The 20,080-nt window shown below is 37.0% G+C and overlaps 1 protein-coding gene across 2 annotated transcripts in view; it reads left to right on the plus strand.

Annotated features, from left to right (window-relative positions):
* TECPR2 (tectonin beta-propeller repeat containing 2) overlaps positions 1-20,080 on the plus strand; it is a 48,772-nt gene that overhangs the window by 6,047 nt on the left and 22,645 nt on the right. For both annotated transcript variants that reach the window (XM_014073532.2, XM_087726531.1), the window contains exons 5-14: positions 296-453; positions 1,282-1,594; positions 3,836-3,968; positions 5,003-5,485; positions 6,671-7,614; positions 9,197-9,380; positions 11,487-11,660; positions 13,942-14,122; positions 16,421-16,562; positions 19,177-19,417. In XM_014073532.2, coding sequence (XP_013929007.2) covers positions 296-453; positions 1,282-1,594; positions 3,836-3,968; positions 5,003-5,485; positions 6,671-7,614; positions 9,197-9,380; positions 11,487-11,660; positions 13,942-14,122; positions 16,421-16,562; positions 19,177-19,417 — 2,953 coding nt within the window. The remainder of the gene's footprint in view (positions 1-295; positions 454-1,281; positions 1,595-3,835; positions 3,969-5,002; positions 5,486-6,670; positions 7,615-9,196; positions 9,381-11,486; positions 11,661-13,941; positions 14,123-16,420; positions 16,563-19,176; positions 19,418-20,080) is intronic.

The raw sequence follows: 20,080 nt of genomic DNA on the forward strand, positions 1-20,080 counted from the left end.
GCTGCCTCTGGGGAGCCAATGAGTAGGACATCTATTACTGAAAGATCTGGGTTGTTGGGTTTTTTTTAAGTTGAGTTGTGTCTGATGGTGGTTCTGAGAGGACTATGCATCTCCCTTTGACCAATAAGACAATAGGGAGTAAGTGGATATTGTTATCTTGTGCCCAGGAGGAAACATTTGGTCACCTTCAACATGGTGACAGAGGAATTATGTGAGTTGGGTTCCAGTGAGTGCCAATCACTTTGAATTCTGATTATTTAACAGAGGATTCTGTATCCATGTTCTGTTTTTCTAGGGTCTTTGCAATTCCAGTTTAATATTGGAAGAACCATCTTCAATCGTACAGCTAGATTATAGCCAGAAAGTGTTGTTGATCTCCACTTTACAACGAACTGTACTTTTTTATACTGAAGAAAAATCTGTCAAACAAGTTGGAACTCAGCCCAGAAAAACGTAATTATCAAATTTTGGTTTGAAGGAAAATCTATATTTAAAGCTCACAATAATGAGTTGAATTCTTAAGAGTGGTAAAATATTTTTCTTTAAATTTTTTTGAAATTGCTATTTTAAAAAGGTGCATGATTTCAAGGACTGTTTGCATTTAAAATAGCATGCTTAACTGAAAATAGAAGATACTTCTAGCTGTTATGAATTAGAATGTGTCATTAGCCTTTTGGGGCTGATAGGCACATTTAAAATTTCAAAAATATGTTGTGCTACTCCCCTTCAGAATGACTGCTGGGGAATTTATTAATTCACAGATTAATAAATGTAACCAATTATAAAACTCAGATAAACCACAATAATCCATCTCACCCTCCCTCTCCTTTACCAAAATATGGTATTTGGCAAAGTGAACATTTTTAAAAATTTTTGTGAATGTTTATGAAATCCATTGAAAGATGGTTCATATATTAGAGAATGGCCCTTTGCTTCACAATATACTATCTTTTTTTTATTATAATAATTTGTTTCACATAACAAGTCGGTACAAAAGCAACACACTGAAGGTCCAATCAGTCCTTAGTATCCTGAATTATATAGATCTCCTTTTGGTTTTTATATTATTATCCTAAATTGGATTAAAATCTTTTTGCCTTCTTTTTCTAGTCCCCCTTCCCATTTTGGGAAATAGCATCTGTATCTGAACAACTCTTAAGCAATGATTTCATTCTTCACTAAAAATACTGTCCTCATCTCAAACACTTAGTGACAAAAAAGTCTTCCCCATTCTCAAATACGTTTATCTGACCTGATAATTGTTTTGCTTTTACATTTTAGTACAGGCAAATTTGGCGCCTGCTTTATACCTGGGCTGCGTAAGCAAAGTGACCTAATGCTCTTTGCTGCAAGGCCTGGGATTCGCCTTTGGAAATCAGATGTTCATGGGATGGTTCAAGCCACATATCTTTTGAAAGATGTATTTGCTGCTGGAATGAAGTCTTTTGAATTATATCCCCGAGCGGGCTCCTTTAACAAGAGCAGCTGTAATTTCCCAGAAAGACAGTTTGGACTCATTTCCTGCTTTTCCCAAGAAGGATGGGTTTTGAGCTGGAATGAATATAGCATTTATGTGTTAGATACAATAAACCAGGTAAGAAAGCCAAGTCGGAATGCAGTCAATTTGTAATTAGTTTCTGAGATAGTTACATGATAGAAAGGAATCGTGTGAAAAATGTTTCGTGCAAAGATTTTGGCTTGTGATTTATTGGAGGTTTTTTGTAAGTTGATTTGAAGAAATGCGTTTGCATTTGCTGCAGCATGCAAGGTGCATATGGTTCTCAAACTAAATTTTGTAGCTCCTAGAAATGAATACAAATTTTCAATTATTTTCCCTACACAATTAGATTATAAGCCTTTTAAAGACTTAATATATGAGAGAAAGCCTTCCTCCTGCATTTTCTCTAACTTTTTAAATCTACTCCCTCAAAATACACTATATTGCCAAAAGTATTCGCTCACCCATCCAAATAATCAGAATCAGGTGTTCCAATCACTTCCATGGCCACAGGTGTATAAAATCAAGTACCTAGGCACACAGACTGTTTTTACAAACATTTGTGAAAGAATGGGTGCTCTCAGGAGTTCAGTGAATTCCAGCATGGAACTGTGATAGGATGCCACCTGTGCAACAAATCCAGTGGTGAAATTTCCTCGCTCCTAAATATTCCACAGTCAACTGTCAGCTGTATTATAAGAACATGGAAGTGTTTGGGAACGACAGCAACCCACGTAACTCGTCCAACATCAATGTGTGACCTCACAAATGCGCTTCTGGAAGAATGGTCAAAAATTCCCATAAACACACTACTGAACCTTGTGGACAGCCCTCCCAGAAGAGTTGAAGCTGTTGCAAAGGGTGGACAGATGTCATATTGAATCCTATGGATTAGGAATGGGATGTCACTTACAGTAAGTTCATATGCGAGTAAAGGCAGGTGAGCGAATACTTTTGGCAATATAGTGTATATAGTATTTTGTATCTAATGAGGTGAATGGGATACATGGAAACTAAAAACAAATTAAAGGTGACAGTCTATGAGGTACCACTACTATGAGGTCTGCTGCAGCAAGTTCATATAAAATCAAGTTCATATACTTAGGAATGTATATGAAAACTATCTTATTTTGGGAGGACACCAGAACTTGCAATTAGAAGCAAATATATATTTTTAACTAAAAAAAAAGACTAGCAATTTTCATATTCATATTTATATTTCAGATAATATTTATCCATTCCAATTACCCAGATCTATATACAGGTAATCCTGGATGAATGACAGTTCATTCAGTGATCATTTGAAATTAGAATTTCAGCGAACGAATGAAGAGATTTCTAACCCATGGCCAAAGTTACATGTGATTGTGTCCTGGGGGCTTGGCAACTCATTTGCACTGATGATAGATTGGCAAGTGCCAAAGGATCGCGATTTGCAGTCTTCCCTGCTGTCTTCCCCAGAAGGTCAGTAGGGAAGCTGACAGGTAGGGTCACAAACCACGGCTGCCTGTCTGGTTCCTGGAGGCTGGCTTCTTGAAAATACCTGTATTTTCTGTATATACTTGTTTATAAGCCTATCTGCGGATAAGCGGATCCTCAATTTTTTAAACCAAAATATCACAAAAAATGTGAGTTGGCTTATCTGCAGGAGGGACATTAAAACTTTGAGGGTCAGCTTACCTATGGATGGGCTTGTACATGAGTATATATGGAAATTTATTATTCCTGATACTGCAGTTGGAAACTGTGTTTTAAACCAGTTCTGCTCACTGCATAGCCAAACTAAAATTTAGACCAGTGATGGTGAACATTTTCGGCATCAAGTGCCGAAAAGGAAGCACTTCATGCTCATCTGGACCATAACCAGGAAGAGGAGCTTCCCAGGGGCCATATGCGCACCGGAAAATGAATTTTTGGTTATTGCTGCGCATGTGCACATGCCAATCAGCTGGCAAGCACGCTTGCTCAAGTCGGAAAATGGAAGACCAGCTCTTTTGGTTTCCGGCACTGCCACACGCACAAAGGCCAGTTGATCATCGTGTGTGCATGCACACCAGAAACCCAGAAGATGAACCGGTGATGCCATGCATTCCAAGCGACATGGCTCCACGTGCCATAGGTTCACCATCATGGATTTAGACTATGTTTCAACTGAGTTTGGGACCCAGAATTAGTGTTGCACAAGTATTTGGTTTAAATTTAAAGCCAGTGATGATGTGGTTGATTGTATAACATTGATTTTTTAAAATGCTGTATAAATAAATATAAAAACTCTGAAACAGGAACTGTATTCTTAATGTAATCCTATCATTTTTTTTTACTTCTTTGTTTTCACAGACCATGATTGGCAGTTTGGAAGGATGTGGTGATATAGTATCTGTGTCCTGTACCGAAAATGAGATATTCCTTTTAAAGGGAGACAGAGATATTATTAGAATCTCAAGCAGGCCTGAAGGATTAGTGTCAATAGGTTTGGATATTAAGTAGTATATATAGTATATGTAAAATGATTGTGTCCTGAAAATTCTTGTTCTTGTATTCTTTCATTAGGGGCAGGGTACATACAAAAGAATGAAAAATTTAAAAGAACCATAATATAAAAACTATTAAAACAACACAAACTATATTCAGTAAAACCACTCAAAAATGGCCATTTCTTAAACCTAATATCAAATGTCAGAGGCAAGGGGCATCCATAAATCTTCATATGCACCTGATTATTAGGAAATAATTCTCCATTAGCTATTGTTGCAGGTGACTAGAGATGGAGATCACTGCCAGAGACAACACTATTATTGCCACTATGTCTTTGATTTTCTCAGAAGTAAATGACCTAGTCATTGGCACAGAGGAGAAAGCCTTTTTTACAGTAAAGCATGATTAGATTTTATTTTATTTTTTATATGGTTACCCATCTCATTGCAACTATTCCTTGATAATGTTGCCAGATCATATTAAATGTAACTAACAATTAGTTTCTGCCAAGGCAAACCAGTTATAAGAAAATAAAAATTTTCACCTAATCTTTCCATAAGATGTTACTGCACTAGAAAGAGTTTGCCTACTGTTCATACTGTATTAGGTCTTAGGTAATCTTTTTCTCCAATCAATTTTTCATTACTGTCATATTCATTGTAGGAAAAAACATCAGATATTATGTAAATAATATAAATGTTTCTCTTATCCAATATTCTTTTTTGGCAATAGCTAGGTGTATGTTTCTAGCAAATAGTAATGCACTTTCCTTCATATTTGTTTACATCTATTCCTATTAACGTGACTAGCAAAGTTGTGAAATATTAATTTATCCTTTTTAAAAACATATGCTAATGGAAGCAGCAGAATCTATGCATAAACTATGTATATTGTGAGAAGAAGTGCTCATTTGAGGAGGGTGGTATCGCTAGCCACTCATTTTATCCTACTTCTAGTTTATAAATCATTCCTGTGTTTTCTTGCTCCTGTAAATTGCCATCTAATAGTTATCAATTTGTCACATTTCAGATATGAATTCACAAACTTGGACCAGCTTGGAATCCGATTTGAGCCCAAAATTAGAAAGACCACATTTAGTAATTGCTTCAGTCTCATGTGATCCCTCTCCAGAAACAAACCCAAAATCAAGTAACTTCTCCTCACCCCAAACACCTAGTGACAAAAATGGCTTTGTAGGAAGAGCTGACCAGGAAGTAGCATTGATAGCACAGAAAATTCGCTCACAGAGCTTTGATGCACTAGGGAACTTGAGCACTGACCCAAGAAGGAGAGGCTACTCTGTAGTCAGTGAATCAAGAAGCAGGAGCAGCTCTATGAATTCTGTGGACAGTGGCTCCAGTTCCTTGACCAATGGGGATCAAACATCATCAGAAATACAGAAAGTAGATCAACAAATTTCACAAAGGTTGAGCCTGATCAGCTCAGAAGATTTCAACCAGGAACTGATTATAAAACCAATCAAAGTGAAAAAGAAGAAAAAGAAAAAGCCAGGTAAATGCTTAGTGAGAAAGACTAATTGTTATATTCCTATTTTTTCCATTTGTAATTTGTTCTGTAAAATTCCAGTTGGATCTAATAGCATGTCACAGAAGCAATGAGTTATAAAATTAACACTACTTTTTATCATTCTTAATCTACATATCTCAGAATGAATTAATTTATACATTTGTTATGAATAGGATGAGTTTGGCTGGTTTACCCCGTAAACTTGTTTTTTAGATGCTGGCACTAGATGCTGAGACTATTTTGATTCAGATTACACTTGTCATTTGCACAGGTAATGCTGTCTTAATTGGGTAATAAATTTTATACCTGATTGGATTTTTTTAGACTCCTGGCTTTAGTTGGCCTTCAGTGTCTTTTGTTCCATGGGATCTGCACAACTGTCAGATATCTGTCAATATTTTTTTAAAGCAGAAGGATGAAATGTGAATGTTCCAATTTCAAATGTGGAATCAAGTGTTGGATTTTATGTTTTATTCCTACTGTTGGGAATTGTCATAGCAGAAAGCAGCCTTCAGATCTTCCAAAATCCTTCACATGTGTTATCTTCTAAATCTAAAACAGTCTTAGGCAGGTAAATCAATGATGTTACTATTTTATAGTGCATGAAACAAGGTGATACAAATTTCCTACTTAATTTATGATAAAATAAAGTAGTTTTCTGATTCAGGGCTCAGTCTCTTAGGTACAACAATATATTAGTTAGGTTTGTGCTAAAATTGCCATCAAGATTTTCATGTTTAAATGTGTGTTCTCTTTATAAAAGAATTCAGGTTTAATTCTCAGCATCTTCAGCTAAATAAGCTTAAAAAAACAGGATTGAAGAAGACCTCCTTGCATGAAACCCTGAATAGTATTTCCACTAGAGAGTGACCATAAAATACTTCAAACACTCCCAATTCAGAGCCTTCCATTTTTATGAGACCACAACGCCTAGTATTCCTATCCAGGGCAGCAGTTGTATACTCAGAGGGCACCATACTAGAAAAAAGGTCTTTCTGTTATTGCTAGTGTTCAGGTAGGCAGTTTAATCTACTGAATCACTCAGGGTAAAAGTCAGAATGAAGTATAATTTCAAATTTTTATTTTGTGATATTTGGCTCTTAATAAACTTCTCCTTTACTTCCTTTAACTTCTCTTACCTCCACCTTTTCCATCTGCATTTGAATTTAGAAAATGGCACCAGGAGAAATCCTACCTCTCTAGAAAGCACACCCTCTTATGAACAACAAGCCTTCACTGATAGTTTCCAGATACTAAATGTGAAATCGTGCTCCATTAGTTCTAGCCTCCAAGGCAGCACCACAGACTGCTTAAGCATCTGTTCCGCAGAACAGGGAAGTGTGTTCAGTATGGAAACACAAAACGATACTGAAACATTCAGTGTACTTCAGTCTCTGGAGTCGATAGTTGCTCTAACCCCTGATGACAACAAGGACACACTAGAACTGCTAAATAATCTTTCTAATTGTGAGAATGAAGAAGATGCATCGCCTGTTACAAATTCCTGCTTGCTTGTTGTGGAAAATAAAATGGGTAGTGATCTTAGTGAACACAACTGGAACCCTCTGTCTGAAAAAATAGAAACCAGCCCAAAACAGATATTCCCAAATGAAGACCATTTCCCTCTCCTACGTAAAACCGAATGCACTTTAGATGAATTACATCTGCCGGATACTTTGGCTTCCCTAGAAGAGACCAACTCTGCAATAGGAACATCTGTAAATAGGGACACTCCTTTTTGCACTGATGAATTGTTTGTTCAGAATGAAATTGTTGAGGTAATGGAGCAGCAACCATCTTTACGATCCACAGTCCCTGGGAATCCTGAGCATTATCATGCTGTTTCTGAAAAAGAAAGAAATCCTCAAGAGGGGATGCTAACTGGACAGGATTTCAAAGAAGGAGTCATCACTGACTATGCCAGTGAATGGATGAGTAACTCTCACAGTGCTAGAGCTGAGCGATGCGCATCAAGTGATGAAGAGGATATCTATGGACATGGCTTGATTCATTCGTCTTCAGAGACAAATGTGACAGAAATGGGAGCTTGCCATCTTCCGCGGGATAAAGTCAGGTCAAACGTTGAGAAGGAGATGCTTTCAAAATCTGATCAGGTATATTCTTGGGAATAGCATTGTGACATGTCTCTCTAACCTGACTGCAACACACCTGCATTCACATTACCTTTCTACACGCTTGTTGAACACCTTTCCACATTCACATTGTACTCCTGCAGCCAGAAGTGATGCTTTTGAAAATAATCTGAAATATTGCAGGAGAAATAGGAAAGCCTTTCTTTATGAATTGAGTTCCACATGTGTTTTTAAAATTTAATGAATGACTATATCTTTTACATCTTTTTATTTCGTTTTTTTCAGCTGACAGGCATATTTGAAGTGTTGAAAGCAGGTGGTGAAAGACTCATTTTTACTAGAACGCAAACTGGGAAAGTTGTGCCTTATATCCCCTCCAAAATTGTTCTTGTCTTTTTTCTGACTAGGGGGCATACATCCAAATAAATTACTATGCTGCAGATACTCATCATTTTATTTTCTAAGAATCCTAGAGAAAGCAAACTTTCTTGGAAATGATGATACTGGAGCTGACACTTTACTTTCAGCACGCCAGATTCCCATTTAATTAATTGAAAGTGTATTAAAATTAAATTAGGAGAGCAGGGGATCTGAAAACAGACAGGAATTTTCATGGACATGCTGTTCCCCATGGATATGGCAATATGTATTTCTGTTTAAAATAATCAGAACTAGTCTTTGATGTATTGCTGAGTGGTTTACTGGTAAACTAGATGAGTATTGTTTCACGAAAAACTGCATTTAAAAAAAATTGCAATCAGAATCTCAGGAACAGGAGAATTACTTTTGTTAAGGACCAGGAAAGAGAATGACAGAGATGGTGACAGTTTGGTCACAAACAATTCTCTTCTCTTGGCTATTTAAAAGTATTAATTTAATCCATTATTGTGCCATAATTTTACTAGAATACAGGTAGTCCTCAACTTACAGCAGTGACTTATGGCCATTTTTTCACACTTACAACCATTGCAGCATTCCCATGATCACATGATCAAAATTCAGATACTTGGCAACAGACTCATATTTAGGATGGTTGCAGTAATCACAGGTCATGTGATCACTTTTTGTGACCTTCTGACAAGCAAAGTCAGTGAGGAAGCCAGATTTACTTAACAACCATGTTACTAACTTAACAATTGCAGTGATTCCATTAACAACGATCGCAAGAAATGTCATAAAATGGGGCAAAATTCATTTAACAATTGTCTTGCTTAGCAACAGAAATTTTGGGCTCCATTGTGGTTGTAAGTTGAAAACTACCTAGATCTATTTTTCTGGCTCACTATTTCATTGAGCTTTTCAAAATGTTCTCACAATCATCAAATTGAATTCAGAATTGAGAATATTGTATAAGCTATGACTTTGGAATTGTTGATGGAGTTGACAATAAACCTTGGAAATTTACACCGAATAAATTGATCACCCATTGCTAGAGATACTTAAGCTTCCTGTTTTGCAACCATCACCCAATAATCTTTATTAAACATGAAAACATACATTTGTCAAATACACTAAAAACACAAGTCCGTATATAATTTCAAGATTAGGTAACTTCATATATCATGAAGATATGTTATGCTTATTCTAACTCTTCAGTCTTTAGTTTGCAGAAAGCTGGATGGGATATGCAGGTCCTGGCTATGGAATACTGAGCCTAGTTGTCTCCGATAAATACATTTGGTGCTTGGATTACAAAGGTAGCCTGTATTGTAGTGCATTACCTAGCGCTGGGTTGCGTTGGCAGAAATTTGAAGATAACGTCCAGCAGATGGCAGTCTCTCCTTCAGGTTAGTTAATTTTGCATTTTTAGCCTATTTTTCCTAGGGTACAAAAATGGTTTGAGTGCATTTATTTGTTCAATTGTTATGGGTATATCAAAATATTGTAGACTCTGTAGGAATGGATTTCAAACCATCTTTTGTAGAAATGCCATTTCTTCTCATTGCCCACAAAAATGTGAAGTAATAGAAAGATATATATTCTAGTGTTTTTATCAACAACTTATTCTGTAACATTTTGATTCCTGGTCCTGAAAATGTTGAGTTACATCTGTAAACTGCCTTTATACCTCCTTTTACATCTGATTGTTGTGGTTTTGATCTTGAGGTTTTTCCACCCCTTAAATCCATAACCAAAGCTAGGATACTATGTATGTCAACATTTTTTTTCTTTCTGTCCATGATCAATCAAGAAATAAATCCCGAGCAATCATTATAACCTTTTATATTCGGGTTTTTTTCCCTTTGTCCTCTCTGAGTAAATCTATTATGTCCATGTCTCAGCATTTTCCTCAGCTTTCAGGCTTTCTTAATGAGCCATGTCTGGCTAGTACTGTAGGTCTATATTGTACTTCTGATTTGACAAGTACTGTATCAACTTCTCTAATCATGGATGTCAGTGCCATCAGGTAGAGAAACTAAGTCTCTTTCTTTTATGAGAGGTTTGTTTATGACCAAGGAAACTCTGTAACTGTCTTAGGTGATTGCTTGAACAAATTATTCTCTATTTAGAAGTAGCTATTCACTCAGCTACAATAGATACAATGATTCTATTGTAGGATCACCACATTCCTAAAAAGATTGCTTATTTACAATACAGTAGCAGAGTTGGAAGGGACCTTGGAGGTCTTCTAGTCCAACCCCCTGCCTAGGTAGGAAACCCTATATTGTTTCAGACAAATGGCTATCCAACATCTTCTTAAAGACTTCCAGTGTTGGGGCATTCACAACTTTTGGAGGCAAGCTGTTCCACTGATTAATTGTTCTAACTGTCAGGTAATTTTTCCTCAGTTCTAAGTTGCTTCTCTCCTTGATTACTTTCCGCCCATTGCTTCTTGTTCTACCCTCAGGTGCCTTGGAGAATAGTTTGACTCCGTCTTCTTTGTGGCATCCCCTGAGATATTGGAACACTGCTATCATGTCTCCCCTAGTCCTTCTTTCTCTTAAACTAGACATACCCAGTTCCTGCAACCGTTCTTCATATGTTTAGTCTCCAGTCCCCAATCATCTTTGTTGCTCTTCTCTGCACTCTTTCTAGAGTCTCCACATCTTTTTTACATTGTGGCGGCCAAAACTGAATGCAGCATTCCAAGTGTGGCCTTACCAAGGCATTATAAAGTGGTATTAATACTTCACATGATCTTGATTCTATCCCTCTGTTTATGCAGCCTAGAACTGTGTTGGCTTTTTGGCAGCTGCTGCACACTGCTGGCTCATATTTAAATGGTTGTCCACTGGGACTCCAAGATCCCTTTCACAGTTACTACTGTTGAGCAAGGTACCACCTATACTGTACCTGTGCATTTCGTTTTTGTTGCTTTACATTTTATTTGCATGTAAAAAGAACCAAAAGGCAATGCTTTAGCCTTGCAGTTTAAATAGCATGACATATATGAAAAATGACTTGGAGGAAGAAGGAATGCTACATGATTTATAGATTACTTCTTTATATTGTTATATTGGACTTCCCTTGACACTGGATTCTGGAAATAAGAATGGCCAGAGAGATGTCTTATTTACAATGGTGGTCCTATAAAGATGCTTGCAGGATGATTTTATTCATTGGCCTGACACTTGAGAAGAAAGCTTACCTTGAGCTGGCATTTTTCATGTTTTGAGTTAGATTTTTAAAACTCTACAACTATCTTGTGACTGCTCCTCTAACGAACTTAACCTTGTATGTGTCCTTCATAAATTACTGCATTCCACAGTAATGCATGGGGTGTCATTTCCATACTCCCATCTCCTTGTCCCTACCACCATGGTGGTCAGACCATCCTCAGGTTGATGATTATCTTAGACTTTAAAATAGCTGCTTTTAGTAAAGGAGAAATTAATTAGATTTAAAGGTGATCTCTTGTGAATAATTGTATTTATGTGAGGTTTCTTCCATAGGAACTCTTTTATGGAAGATTGAGCAAAAAACCAATAAAGCTTTTGCCTGTGGCAAAGTAACTATTAGAGGAAAACGTCACTGGTATGAAGCTTTACCTCAAGCAGCATTTGTATCCTTGAGTGATGACACAGCCTGGATAATCCGAACAAATGGTGATCTGTATCTACAGACAGGTACTTACGCTAGTTTTTATTTTTCTTCTGGAATTACCTGCTTACTAAATTACATTATGAGAGAATGCTTCAAAAATGAGTGAAGGTTTTTCAGTGAAAATTCCAAGCAAGCAAATAGACAATTTTTCTTGAAAGAATTTTTGTTGCCATCATGAATCTTCTCCTATAATGAGTTGATTACACTGTGAAGTCCAGTTGCAATTCTGTTATGATGTGAGAGCTAAGTTGTGTTCATTTGTACTACAACCTAAAACATTCTATGCAATGTTGTTACAGATTAATGCAAAAAATATTAATGCTAATAAAGGTGTTCCCTGAAAGAGTGTTTTGAAAACTAAAACCAAATAGACATTATTAACTGCCTGATGCTATTTGATTTAACTATGTCAAATAGTTTTAGTTTAAAATCTTAGGTTTATTGGCTTGAAATGTCAATGGAAGGAGTCCTTCAAAAATGTTTTGTCTGCCAAATGACTCATCCAACAAAGATTTTTGTTGAAGGGCAAGAGAGAGCATTATTTATTTATTTAGGAAAATGTTTAAACTGCCTTAGTATTAAATAACAATACGTAAAAATCAATGGTTTTGAATCAATCTGCTTGCCTGGTTTTCCGGCAACATACAAGGCTGCACACACAAAGGGGAATCAGCAAAAGTTTCTTCCCTGCATACAGTTAATAGGTTTCATTCTCAGCAAGCCTGGAACTAGCCAGTATTCATCCTGCTGTGTCATTCTAACGAGCAAGCAAATACATGGAAGCATCTATTTGTGTTCACAGTTGTCATGCTTTGATGATACGTAATTCAGCAGTGGAAGGAATTTGTGCCTGAGTGGGCAGCTGTAGAAATAGAAATTATAAATAAATAAATAGCGTCAGCCTCAATAGGGAAAGTAATCTCTTTGTTAATAATATTTTTTTATTTCTAATCAGTAAGAGAAAAGCCATCCAGTTGTTAAATACAAAGCTCTCCTTGTATTTAACAGCAGAATGATTTTTCTCTTATTAATTAGAAAAAAATATTTTGACATTTTTAGAATTTCAAAACATAGGTGTTGATTACTATTTTGTATTTACTTGTGTACTTTTTTATAATGAAAAATATGGTTGTAATGACTGAATAGCTGGCCTTTTTCTGGAACTACTACTGGTTCTCACAGCAAGTATTTTGATTTGTTATACAGTATGTGTCCTGCAGGAATTCTTAGATGTCTGGCCAACTATGCCTTCCCTCTCCCTGAGAAATTTAATTTCACTGTTGGAAGCTTTACTAAAGATTGCAATGAAATTTAGGAGGAGGGGATTATATATTTTGACCTGCTGTGGCAGTACATATGTGCTCCAGTAATTATACAGGGTCTAATATTTGATCACATACAGTGGCCAAATTCAGTGGCAAAATATTTCCAGATCTTAGCCCTACCCAAGTGTAAAATCTTTTATTCCTGCTGCTTAGAAGTTTATAACCGTGGGTTAACCCTAACCATTTCTCTACACCATTTAAAAATTATTATATAGACATAGGTATAATGTGTATGCATTTGTATAGAAATACATTTGTTAAGTATACTTTCAACAGGGCATGATATATCCATATCTGAGAAAAAGCACATTGAAGAGGAACTAAGAATTTAAGGTTAGGGCTTTATAAATATAGGTACTGCATTTTAACCCTCGCCAAAACCATGGTTCCTTACTTGTAAATGGTAATTATAAAGGTATTAGTTTTATCCTGAAATACTTTCCCATTAGATTGATTCTCAAACAATCTTAAGTAACTGAATGAACTTGGTAACAGTTGAAAAGAATTATTGCTACACACAGAGAGAAATATGTTAAAGGTACAGGGCATAGGTCAAGCCTAATAATATCAAAGAGGCAGCTCTATTTAATTACCGTATTTTTGCTCCATAAGACACCCCCCCCCCAAGTGCGTGGAAACGGTGATGGTCCTTTGATGAATAGCAGCCGAGCTGCGGTAGTGGGGTCCTTTTACAATGTTGAACCCCGCCTCTTCTGTCTTTGTCATTGCCCTCCTCTTCTGTCTCTTTTCCGCAGTGCAGGAGTCAATAGGCAGAGCTGGCATATAAGAGGACACCTATCAGCTCTGCCTGATTTTTTTTTCTTGTTTCCATCCTCTAAACCTAGGTGCATCTTATGGTTCGGTGCATCTTATGGAGCGAAAAATATGGTAGATTATAAATTATATAGAAAGGAAATAAAATTAAACTCAAAAACTAAAAAATTGATGCACGAATTGCTTTTCTGTATTTTACTTGAAGGCCTCAGCGTGGATCGTCCCTGTGCCAGGGCAGTAAAAGTAGACTGTCCATATCAACTATCACAGATTACAGCCAGAAATAATATAATTTGGGCATTAACGGAGCAGCGTGTGCTTCTCTTTCGTGAAGGTGTAAGCAGTTTCTGTCCTGAAGGAGAGCAGTGGAAATGTGATATCATAAGGTAAACAGTCTCTAAACAGTAGGCATGTCCTGTAATAGTACTTGATTTTGCAAGGATCAGCGTTTTCATCATCTTAGTTTGGACTTGCATGTGTTTAGACAACATATTGCATCACATGAGAATAGAGTTTACCAACCAGGACATCAGGTTTTATTGATTTTTTTTTTGTTAAATGTTTTGAAATTTGGCAAAAGAAGGAAAGAATGCCCATTGAGTTATACAATTTACAATATACATTTTTCATCTTACACAATTATTATTACATTTTAATAATTAGAATTGCAAACATATTTTAGACCTCTCGATCCAGATAATTTTATTCATTCGCTTGTTTAAAGGAGATATGAATGCCTATCTCACATAGGGCTTCTATGTTGGCTCCCAACAACCAATAAAAAAGTGGAATAAAAATAGAACAACCCTTCCACCAGGCACCAGACCAAACAAATTCTTGATCTGACTTAACCCCATCATAGCTCTGTGCTTGGGGGAAGAGCCAGTTCTTTAGGCCTTCTGTGAATGAGCAGTTCTGATCCAAGGAAACCCAGAATCTTACCTGTCTAAATTATTCATGATTGGCTGCTAACAGTTGTATAATTGGTTACACTATTAGATTTTGTAAGATTTGAGCAGATTGATTAGATTTTTAGATTATATTTAAATTTAGCAGTATTTAATTTGCACTGAGGTGGGTTTGGATATCTTTAAAATGAGCAGTGGCATGATCAAGTAATAATCATTGTTATAGTCGATTGATATCAGTGGAATATAAGTGTCAGTTTTCTTCAGTAAAATGTATCTGTAAATATTAAATTGTGCCCACTGGCTAAAGTAATAAATTATACCATACCATTTTCAATTTAATATATTGAATTTTGACTACCGAATTTTTCGGAGTGTAAGACGAACCTTTTTTCCTCAAAAAAGAGGCTGAAAATCTGGGTGCGTCTTATACATTGAATACATTTTTTTGCCTCCCGAAGCCCTGCCCCTTCACCAAAATGGCTGTGCCTAGTCTTATGGAGGCTTTCAGAGAACTACTGGGGGCTGGGGAGGGCAGAAATGAGCAAAAAATGGACCTTTTTTTGCCCCCCCCCCAGCCTCCAGCAGCACTCTATAAGCCTCCATAAGGCTATACATGCAATTCTTTTGACAAAAAACCAGCCCGTTTTTGTGAAAAATGGGCCGTTTTGGGGAGGTTTACAGAGTGCAAAAACTCCCCCCCCCCCTTTTCGGAAAGCTCTTTAGTTAGAGTGATTGATGAGAATTAGATTGATCAAGTGCTGTGCCAGCAGAAACAAAGTCTTAGGTGCTGCAGATTATCAGTGATTTCCTTCTCCAGCAACATGGATAAATACATCTGGAAACATCTACCTACCTACCTACCTACTCTCTCTCTGTCTCTCTCTCTCCCTCCCTCCCTACCTACTGTATTTCTCTCTCTCTCTCTCTCTCTCTCTCTCTCTCTCTCTCTCCTCCCTCCCTCCCTCCCTCCCTACCTACCTACTCTCTCTCCCTACCTACCTACTGTATTTCTCTCTCTCTCCCTCTATCTATCTATCTACCTACCTACCTACCTACCTACCTACCTACCTACCTACTCTCTCTCTCTCCTTACCTACCTACTGTACATCTACCTACCTACCTACTCTCTCTCTCCCTCTATCTACCTACCTACTTTTTTTTACATTTGCCTCTTCAAAACCTTGGTGCGTCTTATACTCCGAAAAATATGGTAAATAGAATGGAAATGCAATGGGATTCCATTATGGCTGGTATTTTTTTTTAAAGGAGGAAGCAATATTTTCTGTAAGAATGTTAACAAGCCCTGGCAACAATTCTAAGTATCTCTAGAATTGGCAACTTCAATGTATTTTATGTCAGGCTGCCTTAGAAAACTCTCTGGAATCCATGTTTTCTGCAGGCTGCAGTGATCCATTTATGCTGATATCCATTAATTCATACATCACTAGCTTTACAGCTGACATGTTGGCTTCCAATCGGCTAATAGGTACTGTTCAAATATATATTGGGAGATATCCCCTTGTCTCACTGAGATCCAGATGGCACTCTCCCTAAAGAGATTCAGAAAGGCTATTAAAATTTAGCTTTTCTAATGACATTTTAATTAGCATTAAATATTTACAGTTTTAAAACTGTGGATGATAGTGTAACAGGGACATAGCAATATTTATGTTTTGAATTTAATGATGTTATGTTCAGTCTTGTAAACTGATAGAAGTTCTTAAGGAATTGTATAAGTATTGTAAGAAAAATAAGTATTGCTTGCTTTTGCAGTGAAATGCAAAGTCTAGAGCCGGTATGTATTACTCTTGGAGACCAGCAGACCATCTGGATTTTAGATATTCATGGGAATCTATGGTTTAGAACTGGTGTTGTTTCAAAGAAGCCACAAGGGGACGACAACCACTGGTGGCAAGTAGGCATTTCCTATTCTACTTCCAGTATAAAGGGGGCTTATTTGGTGGTGAGGCTCAGATTTCTTACTTGCATTCATGATAATATCCTGATTTCAATCCCAATCAGAAGATCAACGGAAGTAGTTTTGGAGAAGACACATAAATGAAATGGTACCAGAGATTGCCACCCTAAGATAGTGATGAAATCATGCTTCATTTACTAATTAAATCTAGATATCCATTGGTTGTCTTGTTTCTCTGTTTTGTAGGAGTGCTACTTATAAAACTGTATTATGTCTATAATCAGATTGTGGAATTGGAGCTCTAGCCCTGATAGGAGAGTTACCAAAAATGAGGGAAGGCAATCTAGATATTCTACCAAGAGAAAAGCAGTAACATTCAACTGAACACTAAATTTAATTACTTTAATTGAACAATTAAAAAAAGGGAAGACAATTCTGAGATAGAAAATAAATATCACAACAAAACTAATAATTATACATTTTCTTTTACAAACTGTAAAGCAAAATCTAGCCACATTCAGAATGGAAACATTCCTTTAGACATTATAGAGGAATATATATGTTAGAATGCTGTAAGGATATTGAAGATACAATAACAATCATCAGTGTAATAATGTATTTGTATTCTACCTTTTTATCATATTCTGGCAATATTACTTTCTAAAATTTATCAATTTCACCTTATAAAAAATGCAAAATCAAAGCAGAACGTACAGAGGTGGGCTGCACTTATTTTAACAACCGGTTCACTAGTTGTGAATGCGCGCACCGTTCCCACATGTGTGCAGCCTTCCGTGCATGTGCTTTGCTTGTTCGTGTGACTTGCGGCATCCAAAACAAAGCTAAATAGGACAGCATAGCGCCGGGCTGATGGGCGGGGGCACCTCCCCCCCCCCCAGGCAGGTCGCAACTACCAGTTCACACGAACTGTTCCGAACCGGCAGCAGCCTATCACTGAGAACATAGCAATGTAGAAGGTAGATTAAAATAATAAAATACTGAAATTCTATAAAAAGTCTGGTGAAAGAGGTGCAATCTTTACAGATTTACTAAATGTAAGATAGTCAAGATCAAGCCATCTGTCATGATGAGTAAATAACAGCCTGGCTGCCACACAGAAGAAGACCTTTTTCTGTAGTTCCTGAAAAATAAGATGTGAAATCAAAGTATCTTTCAGAGGGTATTTCCTGTTTCCTGCAAGTTTGTATCTGGATAAAGGAAGAAGAGTGAGATCCATTTTGGTGTAGTGGTGAAAGCATTAGGCTAGAAACCAGGAAACCATGAATTCTAGTTCCATCTTAGGCACAGAGGGAGCTGGGTTTGAACCGTGGGCCAGTCATTCGTTCCCAGCCCTCGGAAACAGGCAATGCCAAACCACTTCTGAAATCTTGCCAAAAAACCTGTAGGGACTCTTCCCAATATTTACCAGGAGAAAAAGCCTGAATTGAAGACACCCCCCCCCCCCAAGATAATTAAATATTTAATTTCATAATGAGGCATTCTCTGTGAATAGCCTGTGAATAGCCTTTATCAACGTAAAGAGGAATTAATGTCATTTTCTGCCAGTATGTATGTTGCTTAGTAGTTGTTGAGAGTAGTGGTTTTCCAACCTAGTGGTTGAGAAATGCCTCCTAAACTTAATTTCTCTCACTCATTTACTTTTTTGGTGATTTCCATAGCTTAAGATGGTAACCATTGGGTTATCTAGGGATTCTTGTCAAAAACAGGATTTTTGTCCTCTCACCTGTCCTTTTTAAAAAAAGGTATGTGGACTGCTTGCTGTTAATTCAGCTTCCAGGCCGTTGAGCATTTGTGCTATATCTTCTATTCTAAAGGGACTGTTAAATTTGCTGGGATAGTTCCAAGCTACTGATTGTTCTTGTTAACACACCACATAGCTGACTGTAGAACTTATAATAGTTTTTACTGTCCTACTTCCAAAGTGTGAAATTGAAATAAGACACATTGCAAGGCTTCCAGAACTCTGAATGATGCAGTTTTGCATGCCTGTTCTCCCCGCCACCAAAGTCAGAATTATAAAATTATAATGCCCTTTGGAACATCTTTACCCTCTAAGATAAGATCTGCCCCCACCCTTCTATCCTTCCCTGTGAGCCTAAAGACCTGGGGTTGGCCTGGGGATCAGATGGATCAGTCCTGCTGGACTGATGACAGACTCCACCTCCTCTCCCCCCTCCCCATGCTTTTTATCCATCCATCTTTTCAGTTATATTGATGTATTCTTACTGTGTATTTTTTCCTTGTTTATTATATTGTTCTATTATTTCTGCTCTATTTACATCCCTTTCATTTTCTTCCTTTCTATTATTTTATTCATTCTGTAAGCCACCTAGAATAGCCCCACGCTGAGATAGGCAATAAATTTAACAAACAAATAATAAAAAAAATGGAATAGTTGCAAAGCTGAAATTTTTCCAATTCCACCTAAAGAAGTAGATTGATGTTTCCTGAAAATGTGAATGATGGAAAGGCTACATGCTGTTGAAAAGAAGTTGTTGCTCTTGTTGGAATTTTCCTGTGATGAAACAAGAGAGGGCTTAATATGCGCTCTGAAACTAAATTAGTCCTTTTATGTATTTTATTCCCGCAGGTAAGCATTACCGATTATGTTGTGTTTGACCAGTGCAGCCTTTTCCAGACAATAATCCATGCAACACAAACAGTAGCAACAGCAGCCCAGGCTCCTGTTGAGAAAGTGGCAGACAAACTGCGTACAACTTTCTGGTCACAACAGCTTCAGTGTCAACCAAGCCTACTTGCAGTCAATAGCAGCGGTGTTTGGATTTCCTCTGGGAAAAATGAATTTCATGTAGCAAAGGGAAACCTCATAGGCAAGTGCATTTTTTGTTGCTGAAGTTGCTTTTAAACTTAACGTGTTGGCATACACACTTCTAAAGTTGTTTAGCAATTATTTTATTTCTATCAATTATTTCAAAGTGGAAAGTGTCTGGACCCATTTATTTTGAGCAATGGTGGTTAATATCTTTCTGTTGTGTCACTCCTGGGCATAATACATGTTGCCAACTCATACATCAATTTGTGAATGGAAGAGGCATGTGGGAATCAGCAAACATGTAGAACTTAGTTGTATCATAGCCAAGCATGCAGAGCCGAATGCTTCTTTCCTGGCATATATTCCTCTGGCCTAGTCTACAGTTTTGCCATCTCTTATTGTAACGTTTGTATTATTTTGTTCCAGATATCTTCTAAGCAGCTTTCAAAGAATGTCTAGGCAGACTTACTTTTTCTGGGTGCTGGCCAAACCCAGTTTTGCTTAGATTTAGTGAGGTTACTACATCATGTGCCTTCAAACCAAGAACAATGTATGCATATTGTGTTGAGTTTAAAATAAAAATATGTGTAAAAAATGTTAGTGGTAGAGGCATGTGACTGAGTCCCATCTAGAACATTTTCAACCAACCTGAGACTATATTTTATTTCAATGATACATAGTTCAATTAATCTGCCTTTTACATGCAGAGAAACTCTGTATG

This window comes from Thamnophis sirtalis, unplaced genomic scaffold, assembly GCF_051295495.1.
Source record: "Thamnophis sirtalis isolate CommonGarterSnake01/CBP01778 unplaced genomic scaffold, rThaSir2_p1.2 scaffold_1, whole genome shotgun sequence".
Taxonomy (NCBI): Eukaryota; Metazoa; Chordata; class Lepidosauria; order Squamata; family Natricidae; genus Thamnophis; species Thamnophis sirtalis.